Below are 22,096 nucleotides of genomic sequence, written 5' to 3' on the forward strand. Positions count from 1 at the left end.
GAAGTGAGGCGTCCAAGGAAGGCACTCACTGGCTTCAGCGGGGGTGGGTTTGGTTTTGTCCTGTTGGTGGCCTGCGGGGAGGGGACACAGCCTGATGCCTAATGGGAGGGGTGGCAGAGGGAGGTTTTCTTGCTCTGCTGGGTCCATACTGTCACCTGCACAGGTACTGCTGGGAGAAGCCTGGCTTAGAGCCCGGGAAGTCCCGGGACATTAAGTCCACTAGACAAATGAGTCCCTGGCGCCCTGCCCTCAGGGAGCCCACGTCCCGGTGGGAGGGGCGGCGGGCTGGACCGAGTGGTCGCGGGGCCAACCCCGGGAAGGGTCCGGGCGGGGCGGGAGGAAGCTTCGGGCCCGTGCACCATGGAGACACCGGAACTCGGACCTCGCACGGACTTCAGGTCCCGCCGTGCCTCGCGCGGAGAGCGGGAGTCGAGCTTCCCAGCAGGCTATGCGCAAAACCTACGGGTCCTCGGGGGTTCCGGCGCCGCGCGGCTTTGTGGGCATTGTAGTCCCGGTGGCGAGGGCGGGCCTCGGCTTCCCGGCGGGCTGCGCGGCGGCCGGCGGTTGTCGGCGGGGCAGTCGGCGGGCAGCGGCGGCGGTTCCGGCTGCGGCACAGCAGCGGATGAGCAGGCGGGCCGGGGCGAGCGAGCGGGCGGGATGAGGGACCGCCGCCGCCTCCGCCACCTTCTGAGAGTCTGAGTGCCGGCCGGGCCGCGCCCCCCGCCCAGGCCGCCGCGGTCCGAGCGTTCCTAGCGTTCCGAGCGCGGGCCGGGCCCAGCGCCGCCGCGGCCCGGGCCGCCCCCCGCCCCTCCCTCCCGGTCGCGGCCGCCCGGGCGCTCATGCGGGCCGAGCCCCGCCCCCCTCCCGCAGCCCGAGCCTGAGCCTGAGTCCGCGCCGCGCGCCTGCCCGCCCGCACCATGCTCAAGTGCATCCCGCTGTGGCGCTGCAACCGGCACGTGGAGTCGGTGGACAAGCGACACTGCTCGCTGCAGGCCGTGCCGGAGGAGATCTACCGCTACAGCCGCAGCCTGGAGGAGTTACTCCTCGACGCCAACCAGCTGCGCGAGCTGCCCAAGGTGAGCGGCCGCCCGGCCCAGCACTCGCCCCTGTCGGCCAGTCGGCCTGCCCGCTCGTCCGAGTCCTAGGCAGGCCTGGCCCGGGCGGGGCACCTCCAGCCGGCCCTGCTGGTTCTTACTGGCCAGAGCCCCACCCAGGCCAGCCCCACCCTCCTCACCCATCACCGGCACCAGGTGGCCATGGTCATCAGCTGCCTGCTTGGGGGTGGGGATGGTCACAGCTTAGAGGAGGAGCCGCAAACTGACCGCTGTGGGGGAGGTCAGGGTGGAAGGTGAACCTGGCCAGTAGTTAAAACAAACTTACTGAGCTGCCCTGGAGGTGGAAGCCCAGCCTTCTCTCTGAACTGCTTTCCTCTTCCTCCTGGGTGCTGGGGTGGGTAGGGGAGCCCCTCTCGCCCCAAGGTGCTTGTCCCTGACTGGTCCGCATTCTGTCCATCTCGTGCTGTTCCTTTGGGTCAGTTTGCTTTCCTTCTTCTAAGGTCCCTGTAGAGAGGAGGCTAAAGGAAGCAAGTCACAAAAGGATTTCCTTTTTGGAAACAAGGTGCTAAGTGAGGGCTGCATGCCACCGTAAAGGGTGTGGCTGCGCTCTGGACTTGGAGGACGCCAGGGCTGTGTCGTCGTCTTCTCCCAGCCCCACACATGGCCTGCGGCCTGTGCAGACAACACCACATACATCTGTGGCGCTTTGTTGTTTTCATTACTTTTTTTGTGATTGTCAAAGTCTTGCCACAGACCTGGGGCTGGCTGGTTGTTGGGGTGCAGTAGCAGAAACCACCCTGGAGGGTTCACCTGCTAAGTGGGGGGGTAGAGGCGATTCAGGTGGTGGGTGGAGTCCTGAGAGAACTTACAGAGCAGGGAACAGGGACTCACCAAGTCAGGAGAAGGGAACTTAGCTAAGATTTGAGCACCTGCGGCCAACCCTGTGGCAAGATGGCAACAGGGAACTCACCTGAGGGGACACGAAGGGACCTGGAGCTGACAGTCAGGGATTCAGGTATAGTGAGGTGTGTGTGCACATTGTTCCCTCCTTGCTTTTCTTGCAGCAGAGGGGTGATGTGGCAGGACCCCGGGTTCCTCTGTGGCCTGGAGCAGACAGGCTCAGGGGACCCATGACCTGTGAACTTGGGTCTATTCTGGAGGGCCCTCTGCTGCAGGCTTGCCCCCATGACCCTACCCCTGCCCACAGCCCTTCTTTCGGCTGCTGAACCTGCGCAAACTGGGCCTGAGTGACAACGAGATCCAGCGGTTGCCCCCCGAGGTGGCTAACTTCATGCAGCTGGTGGAGCTGGATGTGTCCCGGAACGGTGTGGAGCCCGGGGCGGGTCTGGGGCGGAGCCTGGGGGTGGCAGGAAGGACTTGGAGCTCCTAGAGGCTATGGGCCTCTCTCCATAGTGACTCCTCTTGTCACAGACATCCCTGAGATTCCTGAGAGCATCAAGTTCTGCAAGGCCCTGGAGATTGCCGACTTCAGTGGGAACCCCTTGTCCAGGTGGGTGGTGGCCACGGTGGGGGTGGTAGTGGGGTGTGGCAGGTCCTGAAGCCCTGGCCTGGAGCCTGAGGCCCCCCTTTCTCTGGCGTAGGCTCCCTGAAGGCTTTACCCAGCTGCGCAGCCTGGCCCACCTCGCCCTGAATGACGTGTCCTTGCAAACTCTACCCGGGGACGTGGGCAAGTGAGTGTCCTGGGGGGTCTGGCTCAGCCCTGCTCCTGCCCCTTTCCCTGCCGCCCCTGCCTCTCTCATGACCCACCCTGGTCTTTCTTGCAGCCTCGCCAACCTGGTGACCCTGGAGCTCCGGGAGAACCTGCTCAAGTCGCTGCCTGCGTGAGTGGGCTCAGGCGCCCCCGCCAGCAGCTAGCTGAGGCTGCAGTCCTGGGGCTTTGGGCTGTGAGGCCGAAACGAAACTTGCTCTGTTTCCCGTGCAGGTCCCTGTCTTTCCTGGTCAAGCTGGAACAGCTGGATCTGGGAGGCAATGACCTGGAAGTGCTGGTGCGGAGAGGGCGGGGCCATCGTGGGCAGGGCAGGGCCAGGAAGGGCAGGTGAACCTTGGCTGTCACTCTGTCCATTCTGTTCTTGCAGCCTGACACTCTGGGGGCTCTCCCCAACCTGCGTGAGCTGTGGCTAGACCGGAACCAGCTGTCGACACTGCCTCCGGTGAGTGAGGGTGTGACCGCCCCACTTCCTGCCCTGCAGTGCCCTGACCCTCTGTGCCCACCCTCAGGAGCTCGGGAACCTGCGGCGGCTGGTATGCCTGGATGTGTCAGAAAACCGGCTGGAAGCACTGCCCGCGGAGCTTGGGGGGCTGGTGCTGCTCACTGACCTGCTGCTGTCTCAGAACCTGCTGCAGCGGCTTCCTGACGGCATCGGTCAGTACTGGCCCAGCTGCTGGGCCGGTATCCCTGAGGAGGGGTCAGGCTGCAGTTGAGGTGGGGTACGGAGGCAGGGCTGGCAGCTCATTTTGAGAGCTGAGGAGTAAAGCGTGAAGGAGCAGTGGGCATGGCCAGGCCAGTTGCCAGCAGGATGGGCGCAGATCCGAGGGTAGGCAGGGCGAGGGGCAGCCAGCCCTTCACCCCACTCAGCCCTTTCGCCATGTCACCCCAATACCAGGCCAGCTGAAGCAGCTGTCCATCCTGAAGGTGGACCAGAACCGCCTGTGTGAGGTGACTGAGGCCATTGGGGATTGTGAGAACCTGTCTGAGTTGATCCTCACTGAGAACCTGCTGACGGTAGGTCCAGGCCTGAGGGTCCCAGCGCTGCTGGGGGTTGCGAGGCAGAGACGGCCCCAAGGGGCTGTCGTCTCCTGCGTACCTCCATCCAGCTTCCGCCGACCTCTGACCCTCCCTCCCCCCGGCCAGGCCCTGCCCCGCTCCCTGGGGAAGCTGAGCAAGCTGACCAACCTCAATGTGGACCGGAACCGCCTGGAGGTGCTGCCGCCCGAGATTGGGGGCTGTGTGGCGCTCAGCGTCCTCTCCTTGAGGGATAACCGCCTGGCCGTTCTGCCGCCTGAACTCGCCCACACAGCTGAGCTGCATGTGCTGGATGTAGCCGGAAACCGGTAAGTGCACTGCCCTGCCAGCCTCCTTGAGCTGACGTGCCACTGGCCCCACTGAGCTGACCGTGCCCGCCGGCCCCCAGGCTGCAGAGTCTACCGTTTGCACTCACGCACCTCAACCTCAAGGCCCTGTGGCTGGCGGAGAACCAGGCGCAGCCCATGCTCCGGTTCCAGACCGAGGACGATGCCCAGACTGGCGAGAAGGTGCTCACCTGCTACCTGCTGCCCCAGCAGCCCCCGCCCAGCCTCGGTAGGTTGCTGTCAGCTGGGGGCGTGGCCCAGGGTGGGCGTGGCCCAGGGTGGGCGTGGTCTCGGGCCCTGCCAAGGCCTGACGAGCTGTCCCGCAGAGGACCCCGAGCAGCGAAGCAGCCCTTCGGAGAGCTGGAGTGATGCCCCACTCAGCCGAGTCAGCGTCATCAAGTTCCTGGGGGCCCCTGCGGGCGACGAGGATGCCGAGGAGGCTGCTGCGGAGAAGCCGGTATGGGGGGGGTGGGGTCCCTGGGCGGGTCGCCTCCTTACCACCCCTACCTGACCCTTGCCTGCCCACCCCTCACCCCTGTGCCCACTGCAGGGCCTGCAGCGTCGGGCCACACCTCACCCCAGCGAGCTCAAGGTGATGAAGAGGGGTGTGGAAGAGCGACGGAACGAAGCCTCCTGCAGGCCCACCCCCCGGCCTCCCTCACCCTTGGAGGAGGTGCCTGTGGGGCATGTGGGTGCAGGGGGGACCCTAGCCCCGCAGCCTTTCCCCTCTCAGGAGCCCTGTGTGTGGGGCTCTGAGGGCCTTGGGTGGGCACAGGGCCCAGCTTCCTGTGTTCTCATGCAGGGCAGGGCTGCGTTGGGTGACGGGTGCTGGGGCAGGAGCGTGGGAGAACCTAGAGGCGGTTGTGCCCTTGGTAGCACAGGGGCAGGGTTCTGGGCCTGTGAGCTGGTGTGTTCCTCAGCTGTCCACCCAGCTGGCGTGGGCGTTACCAGCTTCTGTGAAGCTGGCTGGGGCTAAAGCCAGGCAGGCCCAACTCTGCTCGTTCAGAAGCTTTCAGCAACAGGGGAAGCTTCAGGGCCCCTGGGGTGCAGCAGGGCACTTGGTACCTGGCGGACACGACTGGGCCTGGGTCTGCAGTGCATGGCCTGTTTAGCTAGTTGTGCTCACGTCAGGGCCACCTGGTCTTCCTCAGGCTGGTGTACTCTTGGGAACTTCCATCTCTGTTTTTCTGACATTTTCAGAAAGACTTTTGAGTGGCTGGGCCGAAGCGCTGTGGCTCTGTTTACACCGGGACAAAGAGGCTGAGGCCTGAGCACAGACCCCACCCCTTTCTGAAGGGCCTGGGCGGCCGGGCGGGCAGCAGGAAGCCCAGGGGTGGTGGGCGTCCTGACCTGCCATCTGACCCCTCCGCAGGACAAGAGGCTGAGCGCCGAGTCTGGCCTGAGTGAGGACTCACGCCTGTCCACCAGCACAGCCTCCCAGGCCGAGCCCGAGGTCCTGCCGGCCGAGGCAGAAGCGCTGAGCCAGCAGGACGCCACACTGGCTGCCCCGGAGGAGGCCACAGAGGAGACCTATGAGGAGGTGAGGCCGGCCTGAGAGGCCACTGGCCCAGACGTGGGGGCCGTTCACCCCTGCCCCTCCCCTTTCCCCCCCCCAAGCAGGTGTGCAGGTGGGCCACTCCCGTCTGGAGCTGAGCTGGGGCCCAGGCAGGGGTGGAGTGGGTGGGTGGTAGGGTCTCTGTCCCACAGCCAGGCTGCACGTGGTTGAGGCCCTCCCACGTTCATCACTGTGTCCCCAGTCCTGATGGTGTTACCAGCACGGGGCTGCTCCGAGTACTGTGCGTGGGTGGGACGGGTCCTGGCCCCCGGCCTTCTCAGAGCTGAGCGGTTTTGTGCCCCTCGCCAGGCACTCCCACACCTTGCCCTTCGAGCAGCAGGGAGCCCCTGTCGGTAGCCTCCTGCTCGGCAGGCGCCCCTGGGGTTGGGCAGGGCCTGTGCCCTCATGCTCAGCCCCTCGCAGCCCACAGTGCGCTTCGCAGAGGACACGCTGCTGCTGCCTCCAGGGGAAGATGGTGACAGTGAGGAGGGGCCCCTGGAGGCCCCCTGGCCCCTGCCTATGGGGAGGCAGCGGCTCATCCGCAAGGACACGCCCCACTACAAGAAGCACTTCAAGGTCTCCAAGCTGCCCCAGCCTGAGGCCGTGGTGGCCCTGCTGCAGGGAACACAGCCAGACGGCCAGGGCTTGGCAGGGCCTGGGGGCTGGCACAACGGCCCGCACACTCCCTGGGCTCCTCGGGCAGAGGACGAGGAGGACGAGGAAGACGAGGAGGAGGCCGTGGCCTCTGCACCCTCTGTCAAGGTGCGTCTCACCCCGTCACCCGCCTGGTCTAGGCCACCCCAGCCTTCACGCTGCGTCAGCGCTGTCCCTCGCTAAGCCTCCAGGCCTGTGTGGGTGTCGATCTCTGGACCCACTCATGGCAGGTCTGGCCTGTGTCTTAACACTGGCTGGCAATGGAGGGCTGCTAACACCTTGTCCTGAAGGGCTGCTAACTCCACCAACCCCCAGGGGCTGGACCCAGGGGCTTCTGCTGGCCTTGCAGCCCCATCTTGGGGGACTGGCTACCACCCTCTTGCTGCCCAGTCTCTTCTGCTTTTTCAGACCTTCCTCAGGGCTGGGCTTTCCCTGGCCCTCAGGTGGCCCTCATGGGCCCACACGGGGGTCCTACCTGCTCCCGGAGGACACCCTGTTCCCCACATCACCCCTATGTGTCTGACACTTTGGTGGTTCTTACCTGAGCATGGGTGTGATGCCGTGACAGTTGCGGGGGTCTGGATGGTGGGGCCCCCCCCGACCAGCCGAGCCGGCCCTGTGTGGAGGGTTGGTGACGGCAGCAGTCACATGCCTAGACTGGAGGGGACGAGGGGCCGGTGCTCAGGCTGCGGGAGCTTGGTGTGGTCTTTCCTTTCTGCTGGCAGTGGGCCGGGCGAGGTGGCGGCTCACCTGCATGCCCCTCGCTGGTCCTGTCCTAACAGGGGGTGTCGTTTGACCAGGCCAATAACCTGCTGATAGAGCCCGCTCGCATTGAGGAGGAAGAGGTCTGTACTCGCTCACTGCTCTGCTCTGCGCCCCCGGCTGCTAGCCGCGCTTCGCGGGCTGCGGGCTCTCCTATCACCTACTCCCTTGCTCCTGTGCAGACCCCTCCCACCAGAGCTCCTGCCTGCTGCCTTAGAGTTGGGGGCCTGGGGCCACCATGTCCCCGAGGGACCTGCTGACCCTCTGGTACAAAGGGAAGGGGACAGTGCTGGCCTCTAGGCAGGGCGGCTGGTCTTGGCAGGGGTGCTGGGGCATTACCCGCCTCTCCACCCTGTTAGCAGGGCCTTGGGCCTCGTCACCCATAGGCGGGCACCTCTTCTGGGCTGCACCCCCTTGAGCTCTGGGCCGCTGCACTCTGCCCAGTGATGCCCGCCTCCTGCAGCTCTTCTGTCACACCCGAGCTGGTCCTGGCAGAAGTGTTACTGGAGAGCACTGGGCCCTCCCTCATCCCTGCTGGGCCCATAGCAGCCACACCACGTGTCTGTTCTGTTTGCAGCTGATGCTTACCATCGTGCGGCAGACAGGGGGCCTGGGCATCAGCATCGCAGGTGGCAAGGGCTCCACCCCCTACAAGGGGGATGATGAGGTGAGGAGCTATTGCCGCTGGCCACCCTCTCCCAGCACCTCTGCCATTTTCTGTGAGGCTTTCTGTGGCACCTTCAGACCTCAGCTTCATGTGTGGTGTTTCCCTCGAACCTGGCTCCCTACCCCAGGATACTCACTCGCGCTCAGACCCTGAGTCCTGGGTCCCACCCTCCTCACGCGCTGACTATTGCTAGGACTGGACTTGAACTTGGGTGGGAGCTTGGTGTTTGAGGGTGCCCCAGAGGGCAGCCCTGCCTGCAGCCTCGTTGCCTCTCCTGGGTTTGAGTTGAAGACCGTTTCTGGCGGTTGTCCTATGCCCTCTAGCTCCCTGGCATGTGGACCCGCAGTGGCCCGAGTCCTGCCCCTGACTGCCCAGGCCCACTGCGCCTCCCCACTCCCTGGGTCTAGGGCTGCTGGGCCTGCACAGGGGCCCCCAGGTGTGCTGGTGCCCTCGGGCTCAGCTCCCGCTCACCCTCTAGGGCATATTCATCTCTCGGGTGTCTGAGGAAGGCCCCGCAGCCCGGGCTGGTGTCCGAGTGGGCGACAAGCTCCTCGAGGTGAGTCAGCAACCCGGCCACTATTCCCGCTGTCGGCACTCGGCTGCCTCCCCTGCAGTAGATGGGGGCCCCGAGCACTGGACCCCAGGCGAGGTGTGGAGCCCATGAGCCTGAGGTTCAGGAGGCCCCTTGCCAGCCCCCAAGGCAGAGACCCCCATCTGGGCAGGTACCTGGAGCAGAGGCCACTGGGGGTGCTGCTCCTGGGGGCTGGCTAGGAGGCAGTCGGACCTCTAGTGGGTCTGGGCTGGGGGTTTGACTCCTGCCCCGGAGCTCCTGTCTGGGCACCCAGCCACTGAACCCTGGCAGGTACGTCGGGAGCTTGTGGGTGTTTGTCCAGGTGGGCCTGACGCTACTGCGGGCAGAGACCCTAGTAACCTCAGGTGTCCTGGGCTGTGGGGCTGCTCAGCTGAGGGGCAGGGGGCAGGGCGTCTCCAGGACAGGGGACTTGGGTGTGGATCAGTTTGAGGGGTGCCACCTGCTCCCTTCAGGTACCTTGTGTCCTGGCCCTGGGGTTGCAGACGGGGGCGGGACCCACAGGCAGAGCCCCTCAGGAGCCCTGTGTCCTGTTCCCTGCTCTCCCATCCCTGGCGGGCTGTTTACGGAGGCTTCGTGGTCGTGGCCTGCTCTGACGCATGCTGCTGTCTGCAGGTGAACGGGGTGGCCTTGCAGGACGCTGAGCACCACCAGGCTGTGGAGGCACTGAGGGGGGCGGGTGCCACCGTGCACATGCGACTATGGCGGGAGCGCATGGTGGAGCCCGAGAACGCGGTCACTGTCACGCCTCTGCGGCCTGAGGATGACTACAGCCCGCGGGAACGGCGGCTTGGTGGCCTGCGCCTGCCCCTTCCCGAGACCCCCGGGCCCCTCCGACAGCGCCATGTGGCCTGCCTGGTGCGCAGCGAGAAGGGCCTGGGCTTCAGCATTGCTGGAGGGAAAGGCTCCACGCCCTACCGTGCTGGCGATGGGGTAAGCGGGCAGGGGCAGCCTGTGGTAACCCCCAGCCGCGCTACTGTTCCACTCACCTCCCTGCCCCTCTCCCCACAGGGCATCTTCATCTCCCGCATCGCTGAGGGGGGCGCTGCCCACCGGGCCGGCACTCTGCAAGTCGGCGACCGCGTCCTCTCGGTGAGTGGGGGGCACGGGACCTGCCAGCTGCCCCGCCTGCAGAGCCCTGCAGAGCCACTGACCGGCCGCACTCTTGCAGATTAACGGGGTGGACATGACTGAGGCCAGGCACGACCACGCCGTCTCCCTGCTGACCGCCACCTCCCCCACCATCGCCCTGCTGCTGGAGCGGGAGGCTGGGGCACCCCCTTCCCCTAGTCCCCCACCACACTCCCCCCCACCCCCTGCTGCTGCCGCCATCCCTGTGGTCACTGCTGCCCCTGGGGATCCCGGGCCATTGAGGCTTGCCCCCAGCCTGCTGGCCGCCACCCTAGAGGGGCCGTATCCAGTGGAGGTAAGATCCCAGCCCTTCCGGCCTGCCCCCCCATATCCATATAGCTTCAGGAGAGGAAGCAGGTGCTCAAGCCCCAGGACTCCGGGGCTCTGTTCCCTAGTACAGGTTCCTTCCCCATGCTCCCCTGTGCACCTAGCACAGCCTCCCTGCGGCGGCCAGTAGGGACACCCCCACCCCTGATGACATGGCTGCAGCCACCCTGGGCCCACACGCCCTCCGACTGGAGAAGTGCCCCTTTGCTGCTGACAGGCTTGTTCCAACCAGTCCCGCAAGCCTTTTCGTGTCCCTAGGAGATCTGCCTGCCAAGAGCTGGGGGCCCTCTGGGGCTCAGCATCGTCGGGGGCTCTGACCACTCCAGCCACCCGTTTGGAGTCCAGGAGCCTGGCGTGTTCATCTCCAAGGTAGAGGGGGCCCTGCGGGAGCCTCTGCAAGCAGGCCCACCCAGGTGTGGGGCCCCAAGGCCCCGCCCACTGAACCCTGCCCTCCCCCACAGGTGCTCCCTCGGGGCCTGGCTGCGCGCAGCGGCCTTCGGGTCGGGGACCGCATCCTGGCTGTGAATGGGCAGGACCTGCGGGGTGCCACACACCAGGAGGCAGTCAGCGCCCTGCTGCGGCCCTGCCTAGAGCTGCTCCTGCTGGTGCGCAGGGACCCGGCGCCCCCGGGCATGCGGGAGCTCTGCATCCAGAAGGCCCCTGGAGAGAAGCTGGGCATCAGCATCCGCGGGGGCGCCAAGGGCCACGCGGGCAACCCCTGCGACCCCACTGACGAGGGCATCTTCATCTCCAAGGTGAGGGCTGTGGCCAGCCGGGCCTGCCCACCAGCCAGTGGGGTGGAGAAGGGGCCCAGTGCAGGCGGGTCCTCACTGCGGGGCCTCGTGTCCCTGCAGGTGAGCCCTACGGGGGCAGCCGGGCGCGATGGCCGCCTGCGTGTGGGGCTGCGGCTGCTGGAGGTGAACCAGCAGAGCCTGCTGGGGCTCACGCATGGCGAGGCCGTGCAGCTGCTGCGCGGCGCAGGCGACACCCTCACCGTGCTCGTGTGCGACGGCTTTGACACCAGCACCAGCCCTGCCTCCGAGGTCAGTGCCCCCAGCACCGGCTACAGGGGTCCTAGTGAGCCGACCCCTGTGGGCCTGCACAGCTGATCCTTGGCCCCCGAGCCTGGGAGGCTCAGCCATTGCGACCCCACCGAGGGGGGAGCTGTGGGTCACGGCCATGCCAGGCCACGGTCTGGACCACCTGCTCATGGTGCGCAGGCCCTGGCCCAGGTCGGATGAGGCACGGGAACAGGTGGCATGCGTGGTCCTAGAAGAGGTTGAACCAGCCGCCTGCCTGCAGGTGGGCAACACCTAGAGAGTGTGACTACTAGGCCAGGACAGGATGCGGACCCACGCAGCTTACCCAGGCACAGTCCTGCTCAGCCCACATCTCCTTTCCGCAAGCGGCAGCCAGGTGGGGCACGTGGGGGACCTAGCTGCCTCCCTCCCAGCGCCCTGGACGAAGTGTCAGCTGCCAGGACCACGACTGGGCTCCGGAGGCCTGCCACCGGGCCTGGCCCATGTCCTGGGCAAGCCAGGCCTCTACCTTTGGCTTCCCTTCTGCTCGGGGGTCATGCTGTCTCATTCTCTTCTTCTCTAGCACTGTCCCTGGCATGCCTCAGCGTAAGTGATGGGGCTCGTCCACCTACAGCTCACTCAGCCCTGCCTTAAGGGCGTCCTTGCTGGCAGGACCTATGGGACGGGTGGTCACCTTGGGTTCGCCCATCTGCAGTGGACCTTTGGGATGTGACACCTGCCACCCTGTGCCTGCAGGGGTGGCTGCTCGTCCCATGTGTGTCTTCTGAAGGGGAGTGGGGTTGGTACTTGTGTCCTTCACTCCAGGGCTGGACACGGGGCTGGAGACCATGCTGCCCCGCCTTCCTGCGTTCTCACTCTGGTGGTTTCTGGGGAAGAACTGCTCATAGGTCCTAAGTCCTGGGCCACGTGGTCCCTGCAAGGGGTTTGGCTTGTGTTTACTTATTTTAAAGTCTCTTAGTAAGTTTACTATTTTAAAAGCTTTTTTTTATTCAAAGAGAGAGAATACATGTGGCTTCGTGGTGATGGGTTCAAACGTCCTGAAAAGGGTAGTGTGTCCCCGAGTTCCAGGGGGCCACACAGTCCTCACTGTGGCTCTTCTGGTGGTGGCCCATTCACTTACTGCTTCTGCCAGTCGTTCCCAGTGTTGCTGTGTGCCTGTCCTCTCCAGTGTCCCAGTGCGCCAGCCAGCAAGCTCGGGGCCCAGCTGTGCCTTTGGGGCTGTTTCTGTGGGAAGAGCCCTGCCTACCGCTCCTGTCCGGTGGCGCGGACTCCTGCCTCCAGGGCCTGGCCGGCGGTGCCATCGTCACTGTGTCTTTTGCCTGGGCTACGTCTGCTTTAATCACATGTGCCATTACTCTTTTATATCCTGTGTCCATGTTTTCTTACATGCATTGCAAATGTTTTTGTCACATGCTTTTTTAAGAATTGTGTCTTTGGAGTTACAGAAACTTAAATTTTTTTATGAATTAAGTCTTCTCATCTTTTCCTTTATGACTTCTAATTTTGGTTTATGCTTATGAAAACTTCACTGCAAGAAGGCGAAAACACTGTCCTATACAGTGGTACCTCGGTTTTCGAACGTAAGCCATTCTGGAAGACCGCTTGAGTTCTGAAACGTTCGAAAACTGAGGCACGGTTTCTCCATAGAAAGTAATGCAAAATGGATTAATCCATTCCAGAGCTTTAAAATCAACCCCTAAAACTGCAAATTTACCATGAATTTTACTATCTAATGATACCATAGATCCATAATATTTATGGCGTTCGTAAACCGAAATGCTTGTCAACAGAGACGTTTGAAAACCGAGGTACCACTGTACTTTCTTCTAGTAGTTGTGCAGTTTTGTTTTTAAAAACAGCTCTGTAATCCACTGGAATTGCTTTTCAAGCAAGTGGGTATGCGTCCCAGCAGTCTGAGCCGACCGTCATTCCCCCACTGGTGCTCGTGGGTCCCATGTGAGTCCCTGTGTGTCGGTGTGACCCAGGCCGTGCTGGATGTGGTCCCGCCAAGCTGTCACTTTATGGTGTGTGATGACACCTCGTCGGTCAGGTCACCCCTTTTTGTTCCTTCTGAAAAGCTTCAGTCTGTTTTCACGTGCTTTTTCTTCCAAGTGAACCTGTGGAGTCTCCTAACTAAAGGAGTGGGACTTGGGCAGCTCTGAGTTTGGAGCTTTCGCCATGAGGGGCCCAGCCCGTACTTTCACGGGCTGCTCGTGTTCCCTTGTTAATTCTGGTCGGTGGTTTTGTTTCAGCTCCTAGCGGAGCCCTGCGGCCTGAGCCTGAGCGGCCCTGTGGGTCTCTGTCCCTTTCAGGCCCTCCTGTTCCCTCTGCTGCCCCTTGTGGTGGTGCCGGTAGTCTTGCCTCATGTGACTTTAAGGGGCCATCCCATCTTGTAGTTCAATTTTTGCTCTACTTTCTTTTACAACATGTTTTAAATTGAGGGGGTTGCTTCTGTTTATAATCTGTGAGAATTGTTGTCAAGTGGGTATTTTCTCGAGTCCTGGCCTGTGCCGAGTGGGCTGGGTTCCAGCCCACAAGCTTTCTCCAGCCGGCCAGCATGTGGGTGCTACAAAGAAGGAGCAAGGTTTCCATGCTGGCCCCTCCTCTTGGCCGCCTGGAGCCCGTGCCTCAGGGGCACGACGGGGCAGGCGCTCATCTGTCTTGACCCCCACCCATTTTTCATCAACTCAACTCATCTGTGTTAACCGACCCCTGTAGCAATCAGGGTTTGCCAACAGTCTCCCTGACTTTGTTTTGACTCTGCAAACCAATCTTAGTGTCACCTGCGCACTGGCCATGTCCCCCCCCAGTGGTGGGTGGGGTGGCACTGCCTCAGACCTTGCCTGCGCTTGTTCTGCGGTGGCTGCAACTCGGGGGCCCTCACGAGGGGCTTGGCTCCTCATCTGCACAGCGGAAGAGTCGCATCAGGGTTCCTGGGGGTGGGACACGAGACAGCCCGCGACTGTCGTCCAGGAGGCTGACACTCCAGTCCTCAGCATCACTGTTTGGGACAAGGGGAGGGACGCTCTCCTGCTCCTTGTCCCCTACACATGTCCCTTCTTGAGCCCGTATTTCTACCGGTTCCTCCCAGTCACACTGGCCAACGTTTAACATGTTTCAACAGCCTCGTCAAAGAGCCAGTTCTGGGTTTTGGTCAAGACTCCCCTCCTCTTTCAGTATTTCCTTGGTTTCTGCTCTAAGGACGATGCGTTAGGTGCTCCTTCTGTAGCTGTTGCTTTTAATTTTTCTGCAGAAGGGATTTTCTCCATCAGCTCCTTTTTTTATCCTGAAACAAGATTTTATAGGAAAAGCGTAATAAATGCAGGATCCTTTCATGTGTCCACTTTCTGAACAACAAGCTGGTGCCCTGGACACCTCCCAAGACGGCTGCTGGTGCTCTGGCCTTGTTTCAGTGTGGACGGTGGGTCGGTGTCCATCGTGTCTGTGCTCTCAGTGTTCCCGGGTGGGCCTTCTGTGTCCCTGTCAGTGATGCCTGGCATTCCATGGTGTCCTTGCTCTCTGATGTGACCAGCTGTCTGCACGTTCTGTCCCAGCCTTGGATTCGGCGTTTTTGGGAGGAGCCTGCTGGGAGCGGTGCGCCCTGTGCTGGCGGGGGCAGTGCTCGTGGCTTCTGGGCCTCTGTACGTGGAGCCTGGGGAGTGGGTGTTTCTAGAAAGAAAAAAATCATGAGTTTGTACTGTTATTTTCAATTCATATTTAATGTTACAGGTTTTTTACTAACGTTTTTGGTTTTATATTTATCTCTTTTTCTCACACTGAAAGTTTTTAAATACCGTTACCATAATGACTTCATTTCAAAATTCAGTGCTCACGTTATTACTGATATCAAGACATTGAGAGCAGTTTAAGATTTTTTTGTGTCCTTACGATTTTGTTATCCAGCTAGGATATGCACTCAGATCCTGTGTTTTTAAGTCCCTTGAAATAATGCCTCGTATTGTTATGCTGCCACCTTGACATCTAGTTGGGGTTATTGTTTTCAGTTTTTAGCGATGACCACACACTCAGTGTCTCATAAGTGTGCGCCTTCACAGGGCCCCACAGCCACGGAGGACGCTGACCTCCATCTCCTGCCCCCATAAGCTCCACCTGTGAGAGTCTCGGTTTATACTGCCATGATTTCTTCTTGAAAAATATAAGCCAACGTGTACAATATTTTTAAACGTGGAGAAAAGCGGCAAGAACCATCAGGGAGCCGTCGCAGGCCCCTGTAGCGCCTCACCATTGCAGCAGAGGGCGCGGCCCCGGGCATGCCAGGTGGCCGCTCGCGGCCGCTCCATGTCCCCTGACACTGATCTTGATTTTCTGATGAGCACAGGCCGTCACTGCATAGAACTTACCTTGTGTGTTTTTCTGAAGTTTCAGTGGGTGCATTTTTGGCAGGATTCTCATGGAAGTGACTGTCTTCTCCGGGCCTCCTGCCAGGACGCCCGGATGGCGGTTGGTCCCATTACTGATGGTGCCCCACGGTGGTATCGTCAGGTTTCCCCACTGCAAAGCGGCTCTTGCCCCTTTGGAATTAATAAGCATTGTGTGGGGAGGTCGCTGAGGTGTCTGAATGCCCCATTCTTCATCTGAGTTTCACCCACCAGCTCAGTCCCCGTGGGAGGGTGACGTCAGCACCGCGGTGGCTGCCATCTCGCTCTGTCTCCCATCACTCCTTACACACCGGTTGGTGTGCTTCTGTGAGCGGAGGCTTCCCTTCCCCGAGGTTATGCGTCATCCGTGTGCCCTTCGTGCAGACTCGCCGGCTCCCATTTTATTCCGTAGGTCACGGGCAGTGTCGCTGTTGGTTTTAGTGCTCAGGTTGTCCCAGAATTGGCTTCCAGGTGGCTCTGGCCCCTCCACACAACCCCTTGCCTTTGAGCACCTTACTTCCTGGCACAGCCAGGTGTCCTGTGCTCATCTGCTACTTGCCCACCAGCCCCAGAGTCACATTTCTCTAAGGAGCACTAGTTCCTTTTAGTGGACAGGGGTATTTAGAAGCCCAGATTTGGGCCCTGGCTGTGCCCAGAGCCATGGGGGTGTCGTGTCATATGCTCAGTGGCTGTGGTCACGCGTGAGTGTGCACACTTACATCCGACTGTCCCTGTGACTGAAAAGCGTGCGTGCACATCCACCCCTGGTCAGCCCTTCTGTACTCAAGTGACCTATGACGTGAGACCCCAGGCGTCATCCCTGTCACTCAGGCTTCTGTGAGCCACGTCCTCCCCAGCCTGGGGCCCTGCCTCTTGGGCGCGCTGGCTTTGACTCAGTTATTCTGGACGTCGAGAGGTGAGTTCCTGAGCTTCGTTGTTGAATCCCGTTTCATCGGAACTGGAATCCTATTTAAGCCCCCAACTCTCACATTTCTGGTGGTCTTTGCTTTCCGTCGTCACCAGCCCACTTGTTCAGCGCCGACATTTTATAATCATTGTGTCAGCCTCAGAAATGCCAGCTTCTGTTGTAACAGTGTCCCTCTGCCTGCTGGAAGCTCGCAGCCTTGAATCCCAGCTTCTTTCTCTTCTGGGACCGTCTCCTCTTGCTTTCCATGTGGCTGGATTCTGCCCGGCCCTGTGGTTATCACTCCAGTTGGGTTTTTAACCATCGCTTTAGCTGGGGTGTTTCAGCCCACACTGATGGCATCCCTCGTTCACGATCAGGGGTCTCCTGTGCCACTATGTCACCGTACCACCCCTTCCCCTTCTGGTTCCTTCTGTTGGTTGAGGCTGAGTGGCCCCTTTTGTCCCTCGTGGGGTTGGAAGTGAGCTGTCCCCATGTTTCTGTCCACCTGTGTTTACCCACAGCCCGACCAAAACCCATCTCTGGCCAGACCACGCGTTGTCACCCTCTGGGCGCTACTTCTGGCTTGGATGGGCGACGGAATGCCTTCTGGTTGTGGTCCCGAGCCCACTGGCATTTCTCTTGAGTTGCCCTTTGTGTCAGACTCCAGAGGCGCGCTGTGTCGCCAGGCTGCCCCCCGCATCTTGGTTTATCCTTCTTTTGTTCCCTGGTGAGTGTGCACTGCCACGGTCCAAACGTGCTGTGTGCCCATGATGTGTAGACGTGACCTGCAGCTACCCCATGTCACAGGACGGTGACACAATGCCTTAGCCGTGTGGTCCCTGGTGGATCCTGGCCGGGTCAGCTTGCCCCTGGAGGTGATTTGGAGGCCAGGAACCCCACCCTTAGCTCGCTGTCCCCCTCAGGTGTCCCCGGGCGTCATCGCCAACCCCTTTGCGGCAGGCCTGGGCCGCCGTAACAGCCTGGAAAGTATCTCTTCCATCGACCGGGAGTTGAGCCCCGAAGGCCCCGGCAAGGTCAGAACCGCGGGCGGCCGGCAGCCCCAGGGCCAGGGAGCCGGAGGCCGTAGGTCCCTGACCGGTGTCTGCTCTGCTCACAGGACAAAGAGCTGCCTGGACAGACCCTGCAGTGGGGACCGGAGGCCGCGGTGAGTGTTGGGCCATCACTGCCCTGCGAACTGGGCTCCTCTGTGCACTGGCCCCTGGTGCTGAGCTCTGGCGGCTCCTCCCTGCTGGGCAGTGCCAGGGGGGACGCAGCCGAAAGGGTAGTGGCCGGCCTTGTCCCAGAGCCCAGTCCACACTTCTCAGAGCTGCCGGCCTCACGCAGGTCAGACATACCTCCTCACAGCACTGTGTCCTCTCTGCTCTCTAGGGCCGGAGCCCAGACAGCCTGCAGCTGGACTGCCGCGCCCTGGCCACCATGCCCAGCACTGGCAGCGTGCAGAGGGTCAGTGTCCCTGACTCACGCTGGTGGGCCGGCCTCTGCCTACCTATTTGTCAGTCCTGTCCCTTCCTTCACCTGAGGCCCCCAGGACAGAGCCTGTGGGTGGGCACCGCAGGGTCCTGGGTTACCAAGCTGCAGCTCCACCTCCCCACTTAGCGTGGGGCTCGTCCCCTTCACCCAGGCCATGAGGCAGGTGCCAATGTCCCCTCCTTATAGCTGAGGACCAGGGGTAGGGAGGAGGGACTGGCTCCTGAGACAGCCCTGGCCTCAGCCCCGTTCCTTGCCTTACCTTCACTGGGTGAGGGGTCCCAGAGGGCTCGGAGTGGGCAGAGACAGCTGGAGGCCACCAGAGCCATCGGGGTGCTGGTGGGATGGGGCATGAGCTGCCATGGGGAGAACGGGCGGGAGCAGCTGTGAGGAGCCATGGAGACCAGGGTCGGGGGGAGAGGCCCAGCGCCAGCAGCTGGGCTAGGGGGTGGGAGTGGGGCAGGACTGACGTTCAGTCCTCATTCCTCCCCCAAGAGGTATAAATAGCCTCCCAGAGGCTGTGCCCGGCCAGCCGCCACTGGGAGACCCCACAGGGACGTGAGTGGTGGTGGGGGAGCTGGGCACCAGGTGCTAGCACTTCTGAGCAGGGGGGAGGCTGCTCTGGGTGAGGGTTTCAGGAGTAGGGAGGCAGTGAGGGGCAGAGGGAGCCAGCTCAGGAGCTTCTGAGCAGACCCTTCCTTAGCCAGGAAGCCCCAGGAGGGGTGGGGGTCCCGTATTCTCTGTCCAAACTAGGCATAGCTGCGGGAGTCAGGGCGTCCCTGGCTTCGTACCTTTGAGACTCAGGCGGTAGCTGTAGGAAAGCGCACGGGGCCTCAGCCTGGGGCTCCAAGAGCCCCCTGCCCCCCACCCCCCAGCTCTTATTCTGTCTGGTCTTATCGTGGTCTGTCTGTTTCCATTTCTTCTATGAAGTTCCAGATTGCCCACTGCCACAGACAGACACGTGGGGCAGGGGGTCAGAAGCCCAGTGCACTCCAGGCCTACCTCTTGACCCCCCGTGTTGTGGGGGTAGGGCAAGAGCCTGAGGGATTCCAGGCTGTGGCCTTTGGGGAGGAACCCTTGGTACTGGCCCGTCTGGGGACGTCCCTTGGGCTGTGGTCAGGTCAGGGATCTGAGGACCAGCCTCTGTGCTGCCAAGGCAAGCATCCCATCCCCAACTCCTGCTAGGGCCCCAGCCCTGCCCGACCCTCACCCCACCCACTGCCCGACTCCTCCTGGCTCCTCCAGGTCTCGTCCGGGGCAGCTGGAGGGAACATGGCTGAGGCCCCTTGCTCCCCTGGTTACCAGCAGGTGAGTCCACCAGGTGGGGGTGGGGGACAGTGCAGGGGTGCTTGTGTGCAGTGCCTTCTCTGGGGAATTGGTGCCAGGACAGCGCCTCCCAGGTGCCACCCATGGAAGGCACAGCCCGTGGTATCTTCCTGGCCCGAGCTGACGGTGGGGGTGGGGTGAGCTCCCTGTGGCTCCCCTGGGCGGTCAGGGCCTCCTCTCCCACTATCTCGCTGCCTCACCCCTGCCTGTCCTCTTGTGTGTGAGTCTGCTTTGGCCCTCCCACACACTCCACCCCTGCCTGCCAAGGCTCCCTGGTTCTGCCGCGTGGGAAGGCCAGGCACTGTAGGGTGGGGGTAGGCACCAGCACTGCCCACTTGGAGCTCAGCTCCTGGCCTCTGCCCCTTCTGAGCAGATGGGTGAGTGTTGGCCCCACGCCCTGGGCACCCACCCCACCGCCCACCTTGGCTCCATCTCTCTGTCTTTTCCCACCATCCCTCCACCCCTTACCTGAACCCCTAATCCATCCCTCTGGCCCCTGCTCCTGCCCTTTGCAGACAAAACCTGGGGTGATCCAGCCACTGGCTCAGGCCTGGCCAAGGGGCTCCCCGGCCCCCAGGGGCAGAGGTGGTGCCTGCTCTGTGAGTGCCCTGAACCTTGGGGGTTGGGGGGTCGGAGGCAGTTGGCTGCGGGAACAGCTGTGGGGTGGGTAGTGGCTGCAGCCAGGACAGCTGTCCCAGCACAGCTCAGGAGAGCCTCACCCCTCAGCCCCCCTCTCCACCTTCCCCTGATGAGCTGCCCTCCGATGTGAAGCGGGCCTACAGGACTTTCGCTGCTGTGCCTGACCCGCACCCACCCCAGGACACGACTGCCCAGGTAGGTGGTGGCCGCTCTGTCCCTGCTGCATGTGCCTGGCCTGCGGGGCGTGTGGGCATGCCCCAGGAGGGACATGGCTCCTGGTGCCCAGGTCTCGGATCCCATCCCACTGCCCGCAGCTTCCCACGCCTGGGCCCACTGCCTCCCCGGAGCAGCTGTCCTTCCGTGAGCGGCAGAAGTACTTTGAGTTGGAGGTGCGGGTGCCCCAGGCCGAGGGTCCCCCCAAGCGCGTGTCGCTGGTGGGTGCTGATGATCTGCGGAAGATGCAGGAAGAGGAAGGTGAGGGGATGGCTTGAACGGTGGGCGGGCGGTGAGACGAGCCAGGCCGGGGACTAACCTACATCACCCACCCGCCCCACCCCACCCCCAGCCCGAAAGCTGCAGCAGAAGAGGGCGCAGATGCTGCGGGAGGTGGTGGACACGGGGCTCTCCCTGGATGGGGAGGCCCCCGACAGCGAGGAGCCCGAGGAGGAGCCATCCTGGGCCGGCCCTGGCCCTGCCACAGGGTGAGACGGGTGACAGGGCCGGCACTAGCGTGTCCCAGGCGTGCCCCTCCCGCCGGCGTCCCGCCCACCTGGCCCTCCTGTCCTGTCCCCTGGCCCAGGCTCGGTCCTGCGTCCCCTCCGATCCTGGGAAGTAGCGCGCCGGTGCGGACGGCCAAAGCTGAGCGGCGCCATCAGGAACGGTTGCGTGTGCAGAGCCCCGAGCTTCCTGTGCCGGAGCGGGCCCTGTCCCCAGCCGAACGCCGGGCCCTGGAGGCTGAGAAGCGCGCGCTGTGGAGGGCAGCCAGGTGAGGCCTTGGCGCCCCGCCCTTGGCGCCCCACCCATCCGCCCCTGGCGCCCCACCCAGCCCCGCCTCCCGCTCTTTCACAGGATGAAGTCTCTGGAGCAGGACGCTCTCCGCGCACAGATGGTCCTCAGCAAGTCCCAGGAGGGCCGTAGCAAGCGTGGGCCCTTGGAGCGACTGGCTGAGGCCCCCTCACCCGCGCCCACCCCATCACCCACCCCCTTGGAAGGTCTGTATGTCCAAACGGGGCAGGGGGCTTGGCCTGCAGTGTGGACCTCTCCCAATGCCCACTTCTTGTCTCCCCAGACCTCGGCCCCCAGAGCAGCACCTCCCCGGGACGCCTGGTGAGAACCAGCTGCCTCCCTTCCTTACACCCCTCCCCACGGCGTGGAGGCGGGGATCCAGACTGCACCCCATCCCACTCTTCTTCTCCACTCTCTGCCTCTCTCCCCTCACGCTGTCCTTTCAAGGCCTTGTCTGGGAGGAAGTTCGACTACAGGGTGTTCGCAGCCCTCCCCTCTTCCAGACCTGTCTATGACCTGCAGGTACCGGGCCCTGCCTGCCTTGGCGCAGGCCAGCCCGCGCAGCTCCTGCGCCTTTCCACCTGCACCTGTCTCCCAGCCCTGTCCCCTCCTCCAGCACCTGCCCTGTCTTTCTGGGGCTAGACCTGTTCCTTGGGGTGGGGCCTCCCCACCCACGCTCACATGGGTGATCTCGGGCAGGTCTGGGTGGAGCGCTGACCCCGCCTTTCTCTCCACCACAGTCCCCGGATTTTGTTGAGGAGCTGAGGTCCTTGGAACCGTCCCCCAGTCCCGGTGAGTTGCTAGGCCAGACCCAGGGTGCGCCCAGGGAGCTTGGCCCCCATTACCTCACTCTCTCCCCCCTGCCTCTGCCTGCCAGGTCTGCAGGAGGAGGACGGAGAGGTGGCCATGGTGCTTCTGGGTAGGCCCTCCCCAGATGCCATGGGCCCGGAGGAGGTGACACTGTGCAGCAGCCGCCGCCCGATGCGGCCAGGGCGCCGCGGCCTGGGCCCGGTGCCCTCCTAGAGGGTCGGGTACCTCCCCTGGACTTGGGGTGGGGGCCCTGCCAGCTCCAACACCACCCTTGCCCCAAGTCTTTTAACATGGGTGTTAGCATTTTAAAGAAACCCTCAGGAGTTCTGGCTGCTGACTAACTGCCCGCCATCAGCCAGGACCTCTTGGCAAGACTGTAACTAGTGATGTTTGTACAACCAAAGACTCTATTTTGTGGTTTAAGGAGAATAAAATTGACTACATTTTACCTTCCGCCCAACTGTGTCCACCCACCAACGCCCACTCCAACCCCCTGCCCTCCGAAGCGGGGGCACCACGCTCCTAGGTCTCCCCCACACTGCACTGCTCCACATCCGGAGGGACTGGTTGGCATGCCTATGCCTGGGATGGGAGCCCCTCCAAGTGCCCGAAAACCAGTGTCCTCTGGCCGGGGATGTGGACATGCGAATGCGCAAGCGCAGCAGCCCCTTC

At 62.7% G+C, this 22,096-nt stretch overlaps 1 protein-coding gene across 6 annotated transcripts; it reads left to right on the plus strand.

Annotated features, from left to right (window-relative positions):
- Positions 1–351: 351 nt before the first annotated feature.
- On the plus strand, positions 352–21,872 carry SCRIB (scribble planar cell polarity protein). 6 transcript variants are annotated; one of them, XM_074316503.1, is made up of 38 exons: positions 352–1,076; positions 2,263–2,380; positions 2,487–2,565; positions 2,657–2,746; positions 2,840–2,896; positions 2,998–3,061; positions 3,152–3,226; positions 3,294–3,438; positions 3,680–3,798; positions 3,928–4,127; positions 4,208–4,374; positions 4,472–4,602; positions 4,696–4,818; positions 5,518–5,685; positions 6,124–6,462; positions 7,155–7,199; positions 7,694–7,783; positions 8,262–8,339; positions 8,988–9,305; positions 9,384–9,464; positions 9,544–9,798; positions 10,089–10,199; positions 10,292–10,585; positions 10,685–10,873; positions 17,080–17,190; positions 17,274–17,321; positions 17,546–17,620; positions 18,890–18,952; positions 19,486–19,569; positions 19,697–19,804; positions 19,924–20,083; positions 20,175–20,310; positions 20,409–20,594; positions 20,678–20,820; positions 20,898–20,935; positions 21,062–21,136; positions 21,355–21,406; positions 21,492–21,872. In XM_074316503.1, exons 1-38 carry the CDS (start codon positions 918–920, stop codon positions 21,635–21,637), a joined length of 4,920 nt encoding a protein of 1,639 aa, XP_074172604.1. In that variant the 5' UTR covers positions 352–917; the 3' UTR covers positions 21,638–21,872. The 6 variants fall into 6 exon arrangements, with proteins under 6 accessions (XP_074172604.1, XP_074172607.1, XP_074172605.1 ...); XM_074316502.1 differs by having other exon boundaries at positions 354–1,076; positions 7,137–7,199; XM_074316506.1 differs by lacking the exon at positions 19,486–19,569 and having other exon boundaries at positions 7,137–7,199.
- The last annotated feature ends 224 nt before the right edge of the window (positions 21,873–22,096 follow it).

The sequence above is a fragment of the Rhinolophus sinicus genome, linkage group LG12 (assembly GCF_036562045.2).
Source record: "Rhinolophus sinicus isolate RSC01 linkage group LG12, ASM3656204v1, whole genome shotgun sequence".
In the NCBI taxonomy this organism is placed as follows: domain Eukaryota; kingdom Metazoa; phylum Chordata; class Mammalia; order Chiroptera; family Rhinolophidae; genus Rhinolophus; species Rhinolophus sinicus.